At 47.4% G+C, this 14,685-nt stretch overlaps 3 protein-coding genes across 7 annotated transcripts in view; 2 read left to right on the top strand and 1 right to left on the bottom strand.

Moving 5' to 3' along the window:
- Nucleotides 1–391: 391 nt before the first annotated feature.
- LOC118504851 lies at nt 392–3,406 on the bottom strand. Its single transcript, XM_036039863.1, has 4 exons — nt 3,203–3,406; nt 2,625–3,022; nt 1,084–2,546; nt 392–1,005 (listed from the first exon to the last, which is right to left on the bottom strand). Exons 1-4 carry the CDS (start codon nt 3,226–3,228, stop codon nt 961–963), a joined length of 1,932 nt encoding a protein of 643 aa, XP_035895756.1. The 5' UTR covers nt 3,229–3,406; the 3' UTR covers nt 392–960.
- A 497-nt stretch (nt 3,407–3,903) lies between these two features.
- Nucleotides 3,904–7,821, top strand: LOC118504849 (protein regulator of cytokinesis 1-like). The gene is made up of 5 exons (XM_036039861.1): nt 3,904–4,183; nt 4,257–4,651; nt 4,730–6,081; nt 6,458–6,580; nt 6,900–7,821. The coding sequence occupies exons 1-5, from the start codon at nt 4,143–4,145 to the stop codon at nt 7,272–7,274; spliced, it is 2,286 nt and encodes a 761-aa protein (XP_035895754.1). The 5' UTR covers nt 3,904–4,142; the 3' UTR covers nt 7,275–7,821.
- A 1,342-nt stretch (nt 7,822–9,163) lies between these two features.
- LOC118503600 (MOB kinase activator-like 2) overlaps nt 9,164–14,685 on the top strand; it is a 92,714-nt gene continuing 87,192 nt past the window's right edge. The window contains exons 1-3 of one of the 5 annotated variants that reach the window (XM_036037063.1): nt 10,606–10,689; nt 10,776–10,835; nt 12,155–13,116. In XM_036037063.1, coding sequence (XP_035892956.1) covers nt 13,112–13,116 — 5 coding nt within the window. In that variant the 5' untranslated portion in view covers nt 10,606–10,689; nt 10,776–10,835; nt 12,155–13,111. Of the gene's footprint in view, nt 10,072–10,605; nt 10,690–10,775; nt 10,836–11,149; nt 11,259–12,154; nt 13,117–14,685 lie in introns of those variants that run through there. The other 4 variants (XM_036037064.1, XM_036037062.1, XM_036037066.1 and 1 more) reach the window with 4 other exon arrangements.

Below are 14,685 nucleotides of genomic sequence, written 5' to 3'. Positions count from 1 at the left end.
GAGAGAGAGAGAGAGAACGAGAGGCGCGTGCGGTTAAAATAAATAAAAGTCGATGATGGCCATAAAATATTGTGGAACAACAGGAAATACCTATCCGGTGGTCTTCTCCGGTCGTCCGGTGCCATTCTCATGACAACCACCCAGCCTGTTTATATCGTCGTACAGCTCGTAGTCCTCGGCATTTAAGCAAATCCTCCATTGTGCTCTGTCACAGATATCGGGCAGCTAAGCATCTTCCTCTCTCGAAATTCCGAGACGTTTGGACCGAGTGAAGACGCTCCGGGGCGTATGTGAATACTGTACAGTTATCATTGCTACCATCCTCGGAACTCGTGAAAAATTTCTTTCTACACACCAACGCGGTTAAGTAGCGCGTAATGCGAGTCCGTGATTGCGCTATAATGCTCCGGGGCGACGAGCGTACTCGTGGCGGAGAACATGAAAAAGCCAACAGTTTATTTGGTCAGTGTATGCGTATGTTAACGATTTCTGTGTCCTCCTGTGTGGATGGTTCTGCCGCTGCGGGACCTAGGCTTAGAGCATGTAACTGTGTAACTTGGGTTCGTAGTTAACAGGGCATACGACGATGCTAACGATAAAGGGAACCTTACTACCAGAGGTTCTACACTGCTGGTAACAGAGCTTATACTAATCAAAGCTGAATACTCCCAACCGCCATTGTTAAAACTAGCAATATGTGTGTTGGGGAAGCTGCTGCTGGGATTGGATTGCAAATTGGATTGCGATTGGGAACCCTATGGGGGGGGGGGAATGAAACAAGAGGAAGGGAAGGAGGCCGTCTTAAAAAAAACAATCGAAAGGAAGGCGAAGGTCAAAAAAGGCACTCGGTTTCGCGCGAGGATGATACGATGCGTCATGCGATTCTTCCAAATCTTATGCGCAAATCCTGGTTGATTCTGCTGCAAACTGGCCGCTTGCTTCTCTCAACCACGACGCCCTTCAGGAGGATGTCGGATGTCCGTTGACGGAATGGATGCGGTTTTTCTGAAACGGAGCAAGCGCACAGATTAATCCGGCTTTCAACGTACCCCGTAACGGGAGGAGGGGGTGGGAGGCACTTACAGTGGTGACTGCCGCGGTGGCCGACGCGAAGGCCTCCTCCAGCAGTTCGTCGTCGCGCTTGTGGTCCACTTCGCCGCCATCGTCGCTGCTAGTGTTGCTGCTGGCGCTGCTGCTGTTGCTGCTGCTAGTGCTGCTGTTGCCATCGTCATCACTGCCACGGTTTGAGTCGTCCGTATCCGTCTCGGATTGCTTCTCGGCCGGCTCCTCCTCCTCTGTCTGCTTTTCGATCAGCAAATCGCGCAACATCAGGTTCAGCTCCAGCACCATCTCGGGCGACAGTTGCTGACGGGCGGACGTTGCCTTCGTGCGCAGGACGGGCGCCGGCTGCACCTTGCAGCTGTTGGCCAGCTTCAGCTTCTCGCGCTTGTCCTGGCACCGCTGCAGCACCTGCATCACCGGCATCCCGTACATGGTGAACTTCACCTGGCACCGTTGCTCGAACTCGCGGCACTTGCCCTCCAGCTGCTTCCGGATCGTGGCCAGCTGCTCGCTTACCTCCGCCAGCACCTTGCTTTCGGCGCCCACGGACTGCTTCTGCTTGTCCTGCAGCTGCAGTGCCCGGTTCCACAGCTCCGCCCACTGGTAGATCAGCCGGAAGATGGCCTCGTTCTCGTGGTAGTAGCTTTGCAGCAATTTCTGCTGCTCGATGTGCGCCACGAACGCTTCCTCGTCGAGCTGGTCCGTGTACAGCACCTTGCACTGTTGGCGCTCGTTCGGCAGGATCAAGCACCGTTCCCACCACACGTTTATGCTGGCCCGGAAGCGGCGGAACATTTCCTCGATGATTTTCTCCCGATCTGCCGGTCGGCCCGCCTTCTTCTCCACGCGCATGTACGCTTCGATCGTCATCTCGAACAGCCCATTGGTTGGGGTGGACACGGAAATGTCAACCTCGGAGACGGGCGATGACGGTGGTACCGGCGGTGGGGAAACAACCTTTTTACGCGCTTCGGTCCATTTTTCCTGCACCTTGTTCTGTCCCTCCTGCTCCTGCTCCTCCTCGCCCTGCTTCGCTCGGTCAGGGTCGGTACTGGTCGGGATCGGGACGATCGGTTCTTCCGGCCGGGGCTGCTTCTTTCGTTTTTCCGGCTTTTTCGCCTTCTTCGATTGTTGCTTAGCGGTGTCGGTTTGCTGTTCCTGCTGCTGTTGCTGCTTGCGCTTCAACAGCCCCGAAAGCACAAAGTCCAGATGTTGCAGTTCGTGCAGATTGCTCAGCGAAGGAATGAGCGTTTGTTCGTTGATGAGCTGCCGGTGCCGGTCCTTGCGCGGTACCCAATCGAGCTGCTCTGCCTTCTTCCGGATGTCGGACTGCAGTTCATCGCGGGTCACAATGCGCTTCACCTTCTCCGTACGCAACCGGCTAAGGTAATCGGCAAACTGGGCCATCTTTTGTGCATCGGGCAGGAAGCCCGTTTCTGCATTGGCACACAGCGGTTCGTGTGGTGGTGCCGCCTCGCCCAACTCTGTGCAACGAAAGCAAACGAATCAGTCTGTGCAGTAAGCACGCGGGAAACAGATGGCCTCGTCGGCGGGACACATACCCTTAAGCAGCTGCACCTCCTCCAGCGTGTACTCCTCCATCAATCGTTTACGCTCGTCCGCCTGCTGCTGGAGCGAGTTGATCTGCTGCTGCAGCTGGGCCACCTTCCGGTCGAGCGACATGTTCCCATGACCCCACCCATCGATCACGCCGTCCCGTATGCCCAGCACGCGCTTCAGCTCGTACACTTTGTTCTGCAGCTCCCGGATCTGTTGCGTCTTGCGGACGCAAAAGTTCATCGTGAGGCAGTAGATTTCGCCGAGAAACTGTTCGATGCTCGACGGGAGTGAGGTTAGATAGTCTAGGTAGCAGATCTCGTCGAAAAACACCTTCCACACCTCCATCAGCAGCCGCACCTTGTGGTGCACGATCTCCAGCGAGTTTGTTAACGTGTCCTGCCTTTTGGTTGCGTGTTGTTGTTGTGCGCCAACGTCCGGGATGTTTTCGTTCGAGTGTGCCGCAAGCAGCATCGCGCACGGGGGGAGAAAGTATACAGCAAACGGAGAATGGGATTTAAGCATCGTACATCGGCATGTACAACGGGCCCGATCGAACCCGGCTCCGGGTTGCAATACTTACTCCAGCTTTGCCAATTTACTCTCCATGATCGCGCAGTAGGGGATCGTGGGACAGAGAAAAGTGTTGTAAAAACTAATCAATTCGCCCAGCGCAATATCGTAAACAGTCGTGGCCCGGTTTCCGACAATTGTCGACGAAATTCCGAAACTGCGCCCGACTCTCCTCTCCGTGCACCTCCTCCGCTCCGCGCGTGAAGTAATGCACTTTTTCGAAACAACACCCGTGAATCGCAAAGAATGCATTTTCGAACTTCGCAAGCTGTCATTCCGGAGTTATATTTTCCCGTTTTTGTGTCGGAAAATGTAAGAACCTCCTTTTTCCTGTACAAACAGATTCAAACTTCCCAAAATCCGTAATAAAGGAAAAAATGAGATTTTTTAAATGATTTGAGAAATGTATGTAGTCCCACTCACTTTCGAAAACTACAACCTTGCACAGAAATGCAGGCAGCTATCAAATTCAGTTATGATGATTAAAAATAGTTAAGTAGGCAAATACACAGCAAAATATTTAATTTAGTGTATGAATTTACTTCGTTCTTTTTTATAAAATAGTTTTGCGAAGAAAACAGAAAGCAATACATTGCGAAAATGAGTCCGTTCAACCGTTATTTTCGAACATTTTGAATTTTGCTCTTCAAATGTCACTGCATCCGGCCACTGAACTGAAACTGCGTGGTAGCGAGTTTGAACGTCCAGGTAGACGTTTGCCGTAACGTACTTTTTCAATGTCTGTTTTCTAGGTGCGTGAGACGCCCGCTATCGTGCGCTTGGTGCCGGTTTTTCGTGATCAAACAAAGCATTTACACGTGATTTTGAGTGTTGCGGGCGGGTTATTCCATTGTATTGCGAGTGTTTCAACTGCCTATCAAGAGCTGTATTCCTGTCCGAGTAGAAAATAACACCCACCAGAAGCGGAACGGAGCAAAACACACATCAGCATGATGGAGTCAGCAACAACCATTACGGATGACGATCCATTGTAAGTGGAGCCGGGGCGGGGTATCATTCGAGATTAAATTCACCAATCTGTCTGTCTGTTCTTGTTTGTGCAGTCAAAAAATACATTCACAGATGCAAATTATCTGCACCGCCGGCTTTAATCGTATGTACGCACTGTGGAGCGAAATGTTCGACAAAAACCTCTGTCTGGATTACACCGAACGCCTGCCGGACCATATGACGACGTTTTTCGAGGAAGTGTACGAAGAAAGCTTCCAGCGAAAGCAACGCTTCGTGGTGGAAATTGCACAGCTCAAGCAGGAAGCACTAACCTTGCAACGTTTGCTCGGTGAGCAGCATCCATGTTTGCCGCCCGGCTCCGAAACGAAACCACTGCTTGAACAACGCTCCGCACTGGATGCGAGCCTCGAGCAGATGAGACAGAAGCTGAACAAAAGGCACGAAATTATAGATGAATATATGCTCGAGATGGAAACGTTGTGTGAAGGTATGTGACGATGTGGGTTGATTAGTGCGCTGTTTGTAATAATGCATCTACTATTTTCGCCCCGCATTTGTTTCCCAGAACTTAGCGAAGAGCCACAAACACTGTCGAAAGATCCGCTACCAACGGAGCAAGAGCTGACCGAGTTTCGCTCGCTGTTGGACCATCTGATGGCGGAAAAGATGCAGCGTTTGGACGAAATTTCAAACCTTCGGCGAGAAACGAAGCAGCTCATGAGCAACCTGGAAACGATCCCGCTTACCGACGAGCAGCAGCGTCTGCTGAATGCGCGCAACTTCCCACCGACGCGCGCCAACATGCACGGGCTGCGGATGCTGCACGAGGAAACGGTGGCTCAGTACGAGAGCCTCAAGCAGCACATTGACGATGTGCGCCGGAAGCTGGAACGATTGTGGCACTGTCTCGAAACCGATCCGGCCGTGGTGCGAAAGTTTGGCAAGCTAACCTCCTACACACAGACCACCTTCGACCGGCTCTTTGCCGAGCACGATCGGTGCGAAACGTTGCGGCGTGAAAATATGAAATCGTTCGTAGAGCGTACCCGGCACGAAATCACCGAATGGTGGGAACGGTGCATGAAATCGGCCGACGAACGGGCCCGCTTCAGCACCTTTCACTCGGAAGATTTCAACGAAGATATGCTAAAGTTGCACGAGCTCGAGCTGGAAAGCTTGAAGGCGTTCTACAACGAGAACGAGGCCATCTTCCAGATGGTGCACCAGCGTCAGGAGATGTGGGATCGAATGCTAGCGCTCGAGAACAAATCGAACGATCCGACACGGTACAACAACCGGGGCGGCAAGCTGCTCGATGAGGAAAAGGAACGGCGGCGGATCAGCTGCCAGCTGCCCAAGATTGAAGCCAAGCTGCTGGAGGCTTGCAAGCAGTACGAGGAAGAAAACGGGCGTCAATTTACGGTGCACGGCACGGCCGTGCAAGATCTGATCGAGCAGCAATGGAAACAGCGCGAGGAAAGCAAGCATCAGATTTCGAGCGCTCGGAAGAAAGCGAACGGGCTGCTCGGCATTTCGTCGGTTGGGCGCACACCGAACCGCGGCGGTGAATCGATGATCAAATCATCCTCCATTATGAGCAGTAATCGTTCGCGCCTGGTAGGGGCCGGTGGAGGTTCCGCCATGAAAGCACCGATCACACCACTGCTAGCACGCTCCGCAACCAAGTCTGGCCCGTGGTTAAAGCGTAAGCTGGCCACACCGACCAACAGCACCAGTACGATGCACGCGAAACGATCGCTTCTCCGGGAGCTAAACAGTCCGGTGCCTGGACCTTCGTCCGCTAGCAATCGAACGGGAACCGGAACCAAGCTTACGATCGCGAAGGTTGCACCGGGGAAAATACCCGCCATCAAGGTGTACGACAGCAAGGCGGGAGGATCGGTCGCACAGAAACGGGTAGGTTTTGCCAATGGCTGCTGTAGATGTTAGGAACGAAACGTGGCAATCCGTGCTGCGATAGAACAGTCTGGTTTCACTTCTTTGGTCCATAAGGACAGTCCCGTCCGGGCTAAGCCAACATAGGCTCTCCACGGCTTACAGGACGACTTCTAGGCTTCAGTACCTGGGGGGGAGTCCCACTTCTTGGAAGGATGGGATTCACACTATTACAACAACGATCATCTGTAGCTACAACGGTCTTTATTTGTGTTCTACTCGTTCACTACTTTCATGCATAAGTGATAGAGGATGCTTTTTTATCTTCTAAACCACACATTTCATATCGTATTTATTTATAATCTTAATGCTGATTTATTTTCTTTTTCTCTTGCAGCGATCACGCCGAAAGTCACAGGGCAAACGACGTAGCGTATCGATCGCCAAGGTCCCGTCGGTCATTGTAAGCTCGACCGAAGGAACCATTCTACAGGAATCGATGTGCTATGAAAAGATCGAGGTATGTGTATAATAGCAACAGCAGGTGTAACGTTCGACTATATGTTTCTGTGTCTCTGTGGCGTTTTTTTGTCTGTAAATAATTGGTGGTGATGGTGATGGTGAAATAAACTAAACTAAAAAAACTATTAAACCTATTTTTAATAAGTAATTCAATATTGTTGCCTGAGAACGCCCGTAGGTTTGTGGACAGTAGTATTCCTCGTTTGAGTAGTTGGTCAGTTAGCAATCATCACACACACACACACCAACCTAACCTTGGTTTTTTGCTACGATGTGTCTAATGTTTTGCCACGGTTTGGCTGCCCTTTTTTTTCTAGAACTTCTTCGACAACAATGTCCCGAACCGTTCGTCGGTCGTGCCCGAGAAGCAGCAGTCGCGCCGCATTACCCGTTTGCATCAACATCGCATGATTGAACCGTTGATCAAGCTGCCCACGACGGAGAGCAGCTTTACCGAGGGCGAAGAAAACATTGAACCGGTCGCATCTGCGCCACTTCCACCAATGTCAACGGGGGCAGGTGTCCCCGTTAGCTTTTCCCACTCACCTGCCGCATCATCCACCCTGCTGCTGCGATCACCCGGTGCTGTCGGTACGAGCCACTCGACGTCGATCGCAGGCAATAGCACGCGGCTCGGTGCGGGCTCTAGACGGTTAAAGCCAGCCGCTAAAAATTGTCCCATCATTTTCTAACTTCCATTCGTCCGTCCGTTCAGCATAGCATAGTTTGTGTAATTTTTTAAGGCTAAAGGCAAGCGTTTTTTTATATCAGAACGTTCAAACGACGCATACAGTTGAGCGAATTCGAATGAAAAAATTAAAATCGCTAATGAAAGGTAGCTGGTCGAAGCTGCTCCAGCCAAATCGTCGGTGTACGTTCAGCAGCACTACGAGAGCACAACACAAAAATGTGAAAAGGTCTTTCAACCAGACAGTCGATTCACATACTGTACAAAGATGTTGTTATTACTAATATTATTTTGTTTGTTTTTGTCAAGGAGAACACATTTATATCGTTTACAGTCGAACGTTTTCTTGAACAAGAACTGGTCGCGGACCTTGCTCTCTCTCTCTTTTACATTATTTTTGCATACAATTCCTCATTCACTCATCTGATACACGCTTCGAGTTAGGGAATAGAGTGTAAGTTTAACAAAATTTTACGCAATTGTCGGAACAACATCAATTTAATTTACTGTTGAAGAAAAATAAATATGGAATCAACTAACCGAAAGAATGAACGCCATTACTTGCCAGGGGAGGATTAATGGACAAATTTCTGGTCTTGTACCTATCTTTTCTAACTCTAGACAGGGGTCAACTTCTAACTTCGAGATCTTCTGGGATAAGCCAAAGACTAAGACCTACTAAAGGATCTACAATGCCTTGCCTTGCTAGAATGAGGCAAAGCAAAAGCTACAAGGGGGTGGAGCCCCCAGTGACATTGTGATGTACAGAAGCCAGCCCATATCCTACAATCTGCTGCTCAAGGATACTACTTCCTTAGTCCAAGCGTACGCCTCTGAAACAATGACCGTTTTAAAGGATTGTCCTTCACCTTGTTCGAAAGGTCTTCGCGGCCTGCCTTGTCCGACTTTAGCTTGACTAGAACTTACCCGAGACGGATATTCTGTAACGTTATATTAGACCGTTGGCTTGGATAGAGGAATCGCAGTAGGACCAAAGGATGATGAAAGGATGGCGTAGATGCGCACTACAAGCGGATACCTTTGGCAGCTGTCCCTTTGTATGGACGTCGGTACAGGTTCGAATCGACAGGCAACCTGCGGCACATGCTGCCGTTCTTGTTGAATTCAAAAAATACTTCGTGCAAATTACTAAAAACAGCTATTTGTAATGCCAACCACTTTGTTTGGAAAATATTATCTAGTAACCAAACGATCCAGGCATTTAACGACAATTTCAAACGCTGACAGTGGAAGTGCTGTCAAGTGGAGGTAATCAAATCCAAAAGAAAAAGTAACTTTTATCTTCTAACTCTGCGTTTGTAGTAAAAATTATTTTATAAACTTGTTACAAAATTAGACTACAGTAGGCAAATTGGTATTTTAGCGTGGAGAATAAAATTGGAAGAACCCCGAACACACTCCCCACCAAGGTATATGGATATAGAAGGTAGAGTTGTTTAGAGCAAATTGACATTTCTCGACCTGACATAACAGTTCCGTGGTGATCGAGGGGAAGGGTATTGAAAAGAGTGATGGCAGCGTCGGAGGAGGCGCCGGTGGTGGTATCGCTTGCGATTTTTTGACGAAAAATGCAACCAAATATCGTCAATCTTCTGTGGAACAACATTTGATATGCGAAGATGACCCATAAATTAGCGAAATTGCTCAAGGGATTGAGAATCGAGGCTGTTTGTTCATGTTTGTTGCCCCATACCATATGTTTTTGTAAACAAACTCTGACATAACTCGACTAAAATGTCGCCCTGTCAAATCGATAAAAATCCACCTTCTAAATACATACACCTTGCTCCCCACCCTCCCCAACACACTTATGACATTTCAATGTCTACGATGATGACCGCAGGCAGTACCCACAGTGACCTTGTTGTTGTTGTTCCGAGCAGCGCACATCGTCCGCTTCCCTTCCCCATATACACACACACACACACAAACAATCCGACCCATAATCAAGAAGTTCAGTTTATCTGCTGCGAAAAGATGATTCCGAATCGGCGGCAGGGAAAATAGTTCTTGCCTCCTCACAGAGAAAAAGGTCGGTGGCATCTGCTCTTAAGGTGTGAAGAAATCCTACGTTCCGGGTTTGCTGCAGTACACACACACAAGCAGAAGATTGGCCCATCACCGGTTCTAAATTGCTGTGCGAGCAAAACGGACGAAAATTGGTGAAGATCTTCGCCCCTTCCACATAGTGCAGGAAAAATGCGGAAAACGAAAGAGTGAGGTTAATTGGGGAGCATGCATTTCAAGTGAAAATAGTAAAGAAAACCCCCCGAAAGCTGACCGTGCCGTGGTGAGTGTCACGGCAATCACGGCTTTGCGTCCCTGTAGGAACAGTTTTCAAGTTTGCACAAGCTCCAGCTCGTACGGCAGGAGAAAAGCGCTAACACACTCCCACCCCCCCGTGCCGAATTATCTACCCCCTTCTACCCTACACTGTGTGTGCCCGTGTGTGTTTGTGTGCAGTTTATACAATCGGGTGAATTTACTGGCTACAGCCTGCCTTCCGCAGATTGATTGTGGCGATCGGCAGTTGTTGCTGTTGTCGAACCAGCAGCGCAGCTCAAGGTGATTGCGATCGGAAAGAAGCGATTTTAACTGTAACCTACTACCACTACTACTATTATCGTGGAAGAGAGTGAAAAAGTGTCCAGAATCATTGTGTGTCCGCTTCCGTGTTTTCGACAAACTCTGTCACTGTGTGTGTGTGTGTGTGTGTGCGCCATTGTTTCTGCTATCAGCATAAACTTGTGACTGAAATCTATCTTTTTTCGGTACAATCGGTAAGTTTTCCTTATAAACCGAGTAAGGAAGGTGGAAAAACACGGGGTGGTTCGGGGATGGTGAGAAATAAGGGTTGTTATTTCACCACCTTCCGCCATAACCATATTCCACTTTCTTTGGCTCAAGATCAAAGTGCGCTTGTGTTCCGGGTTTTGCTAAACTTGCAGAGAAATTGCTTGTGTGCGTACGTGCGAGAGAGAGAAAGAGAGAGAGTACAGTGTGCACTGCGAGGTGCGAGCAGGCTGAAGCATTATTGTGACAGATTGTTCTTGTTGTTGTTATGAACTAAAAGGAGAAGGAAAAGTGAGGTTAGCCCGTGCTTGACAGCTCGTGCTACACAGGTGCGAGCGAGACGCGAGATACGGAGATTCGGAATAGTGGCAGCATATTGCTCTTGGGAACCACACCACAACAACACGACGAAGGAACCATTTTCATTGGTTTTCCACTACCGAATGAGGAGAATCTTATTTTTCTAGCTGTATGCCTAACATGTAAAGAAACACGTCTTCGTCCAGTACTTTCCAGAGCAATAAAATCTACGCTCGAACAATCGAAGAATCATTCGAAAGGTCAACAACACCCAAGAAAACAGTTCCGTTTGGCTACTTTTCACGGTGAGGAAAATTGGAACTCTCTGCTCCGCAAAACAGAACCAAACAATTAAAGCAAACATTAAACAACACCTTTTATTTGCTTTTAGTGTATGCAATACATCAGATGCATTTTCTTCCGGTTGGTGAAAATGTAAATTTTGGAAAAGGTCAGTTTTTCCCACCTGACATCAATGCGGGGAGGAAAGTGTGAGTGAGAGCTGTCGGAACGGAACCGTCGGAAAAGTCATCCGATTTTTTCAAACAAGAAGGATGACAAACACACACACATACAAACTCATCTTGAAATAGGACAAAACATGCTGCTTTTGGCGAGAGGAGCAAAATTTCGAGCAAAACATTAATGTTTTTTTTTGGATAACAAATCCCTCTCCGAGAGAGAAAGAAAGAGAGACCGTTTTTCATCGTAATCGTATGCTACTGTGGGAGCATAAGAAAACGGCAGATTGCAGGAGCATACAACGGGGTAGCTTTGGCTGCTTCTTTTGGCATCGGTTCGTATGAAACCTGTGTGTCCTGTGCCCTGGAGTCTCTGTCCTGTTCAAGCGAGAGTGAAAAAATTGTTGTGTTGTGTAAGTTTGGCGTCATCGTATTCCGATATTTAGTTCGGTTTGGGCTATATTTTACATAAATGCGTACTTTAAAAGAAGAGGACAATTATGTGCTTAGTAAGTGATAATTTCACTCGTCAGGAAGAACGCCGAAAGAGAACGTGAAGGGCAACTGAAATGCGTAATAATTGTGGACAGAGAGTGAAACTCCACTGGCATATAATAGTGGCATCTTCCTCTTCAGTTGGCTAAACCAATGTCGATATTCTTTGTTGTCTACGTCGTCAGATGTGTAAAAAGAGTGTTGCGTAAATCTGAAACCGTGCTGCGTAACGTTATGCTGTCCTAGGTTAATGTGCGTATTTGCAAAGTAGCTTTACTTCGATCCAAAATCCAAAAAAATCGTAGAAAACCCTTTTTTAGCTATGTTTTCGCACCACAAACAAACCTTGGATCGAAGTAGGTCGTCGGATCAGTTAGAATAACCCAGAGTAGTAGTGCTTGCTCACTACTACCGTATTAGCTCCCCGTTCGAACCGTCTCATCCCGAGCGGCTCTCATTCTCACCGCGCTAGACACTATTCTATTGCCACCGAGTCCCAGTCCAGTCGCTACCTGAAATATCCTACAGAAAATTACGTTACTTTCCACGACAGTTGAGGGTGACCCCGTTGTACGGGGGAGGACACTTTCGTTAAAAACTGAGCCCCATCTACCCGCACATACACACACACACACAATGCTCAGCCAGCTGACCCGAACTAACAGCACGCCACCGAACCGTCGTTTTCCCGAGTTTCCTAGATTTATACTCTGCACGACACACCGCCGTCTAAACTTAAACAAAACAAAACAAACAAAAAAACTGTCCTCATCCACATTCGTATTTCATAACGTTTTTATTTTTATACTTTTAGACCGACTACTACGCTACTCATCCACTCTGCCAGCGCAAGAGATCCGTAGTGAGATGAGTGCGCCGTTGCAGGCAGACAGGAGACACGGTTGACGGTTATACACATAGCAACAACCTTCGCCAGTGAGCGTGAATGTGCAGCGCGAGTGGCAGTATCGTTCCGCAATTAGGTGTCCGTGCTTTTGCTAGTGCAACAGAACGTTGCACAGATTGCTGTGTTTCCCCGTTGTGCGAAAAGGTCCTGGAAGCTGGTGAATCCCCGAAAGCCCGAGTGAGCAATCCTTCCCTCCGGGTGAGATGAGCGACGTTGGTGACGTTGTTCTTGACTCGATGCTCGTCGATCGCGTTACATAAAGGGTTGATTTTCGTTGTGGCTCCGCGCGCCGCTTTCCACACGGTGTGAGGTAGGGAAAATCCTCACACACATGCACGCACGCCCCACGACACGGTGAGTGTGAGAAAACAGGTTAGAAGTGTGCTGAAAAGTGTTTTTTTTTTCATGTGCCTCGTTGTGTGCACGCGTGGTTATGTGTGTGTGTGTTGTTCCGTGTCCGTGCTTTAACCGCGAAGAAGAAGCAGTAGTGTTTTAAGTGTTTAGGGGAAAACTCTCGTAATTATAGTTCTTTTCGAAAGGACTACCTGTCACGAGTAAAATTGGTGTGATTACGTGCCGGGGAAGAAAAAATCTCGAAAAGTGTTTATTCCTTGACGCAACGCCAACATAATATTGCGTGGTGGTTGGTACACACCCGCCGCGTTCAAGTAGGACCGTCAAAAAGAAGGTAGTCCCGGAACAAAACCCCTGTGAAAACGCCGTTGTGAACGTGCGTCATCGCCACATAGTCGTCGTCGTCGTCGTCGTCGTCGTGTTTATCGTTGCTGGTGCTGCGGTCAACCCCGAAAAGCCGTCAAACTGGAGCGACTTCCAGAATATCTGCGCGACACGGTGGACTGGTTTATGGGGTAAGTGTAAGGTTTTCCATTTTTCTAACCAGTCATTTGCTTATACTTTAGCTCATACGCTTCAGCCAACATCGATCGAAACCTTACAATGAATGTGTAGTTTTTTTTAAATGGGTCAGCTGTTAACTATTCATGCGTGGATCGCCCAGCGTGGAAACTATTCATTTTCTATTTTTTAATGAGGTCCTATCCTGTGGAAAGTCATGAGGAATATTGGACCGTTTAAAATGACGTGCCGAATGTGATGTGATGTGTGCAGGGTTTTCCAATGTCATAACACAAGCGTCCACAAGTTTAAAACAATGTGTAATATTCAATGTTGCATCTAATCGCAACTGATTCACTAATCAAACCATTTTTTTATGATGCGAAAATCCATTTTTTCACAACGGAACGGAATTTAGTAGGTGAACCTACTTGAACGAGAATTGATTATTGTGATAGTGGAAGCGACCCAGTTATCTCTTCTACATACCAATATTGTGGATCAAAGACGACCATTTCCGTACAGCTCGGAACCTTAAAGTACATTAATATAAGAACATAGTATCAATTGAAAAAAAGCACAACCATTTCGTTGCACCGACTCAACCAACGTTCATTCGTTCTGCTTTTAGCGTCGCGATCTATTATGATACAACTGTCGCGCAGGGGAAAAAAAAATTGGGTGTAAAAAATCTACTTTGTGATTTTATTTTGAACTTGGTACGGTCGTTCCTTTGAAGGAACGGAATAGATAGGTTCGAAAATTGTAGAGTAATTGTAGCTTTGGATTGGAAACGCGTTAGATTTGCCAGTTTGGCTCGTGTAAGCGAATCTTTATTCATTTCTCTTAATAGAAAAGAATTCCTGATACTGGGCGATTATATATCGGCAATATTACTCATTAAATGATACCGTTACCTTGCTTAGTTCTTCTGTTCGAGTTGAGCTCATCCGTTATTATGATGGTTTCTTGGCGCCATTTGTCTTCGTAGTTAATATAATGTCTAAACCATTATTTTGCTTACTGTGACAAACACTAATTTTTTTCTCCATTCACCCGTTTTTTATCAGCTTTAATACAACTTGAACTTTAATACAAACAAAATCAGTCAACAAAATTCACATTTTCTAAAAATTCTTTTTTTGAAAACTGAAACTAGAGGATGTGGACGAGTCTGACATTTTGTCAGCCAGATCTGCATACAAGTGTGTCAGTAACAGTGGAAACAGTGTTGCTAGAATATCTGTCTGTCAATCTGTAGGCTAATCGTAGACTGTGTGTCTTAAGCATAATTTTTAATGTATGTTTTAGCTTGGTAAACCCTCTAAAGAACAACTTCACCAGTTAAAGGAAAAGATGAAAGCTTGCTTCAATCCATTCTAACCTTTCAAGAGCGTTTCGCACAAAGGACATGTATATATATTCGCTCCGCGCGAATGTTTAGTCATTTGCTAGCATCCTATTCTATTCTACCGCTATTTTTACCTTCTTCATACTTCTTGACCTTTGAGGGCGAACTGTGTGGGCAGGCTTCTGTTGACAGGCCCACTCCAGAGAATGCACATCTTTGGAGGAGTTTTCCC

The sequence above is a fragment of the Anopheles stephensi genome, chromosome 2, assembly GCF_013141755.1.
Source record: "Anopheles stephensi strain Indian chromosome 2, UCI_ANSTEP_V1.0, whole genome shotgun sequence".
Classification (NCBI taxonomy): Eukaryota; Metazoa; Arthropoda; class Insecta; order Diptera; family Culicidae; genus Anopheles; species Anopheles stephensi.
This window is presented reverse-complemented; position numbering and strand designations above follow the sequence as displayed.

Excerpts from the sequence above, each read along its gene's own strand:
- LOC118504851 (XM_036039863.1), bottom strand. The coding sequence starts at position 3,228 with ATGGAGAGTAAATTGGCAAAGCTGGA. Across the intron at positions 3,023-3,202 it reads AGTAAATTGGCAAAGCTGGA|GCAGGACACGTTAACAAACT; the intron begins GTAAGTATTGCA and ends CGCAACCAAAAG. Across the intron at positions 1,006-1,083 it reads CCACCGCGGCAGTCACCACT|AAAAACCGCATCCATTCCGT; the intron begins GTAAGTGCCTCC and ends GCTCCGTTTCAG.
- LOC118504849 (XM_036039861.1), top strand. The coding sequence starts at position 4,143 with ATGATGGAGTCAGCAACAACCATTACGGATGACGATCCATT. Across the intron at positions 4,652-4,729 it reads GATGGAAACGTTGTGTGAAG|AACTTAGCGAAGAGCCACAA; the intron begins GTATGTGACGAT and ends TTTGTTTCCCAG. Across the intron at positions 6,581-6,899 it reads TGTGCTATGAAAAGATCGAG|AACTTCTTCGACAACAATGT; the intron begins GTATGTGTATAA and ends TTTTTTTTCTAG.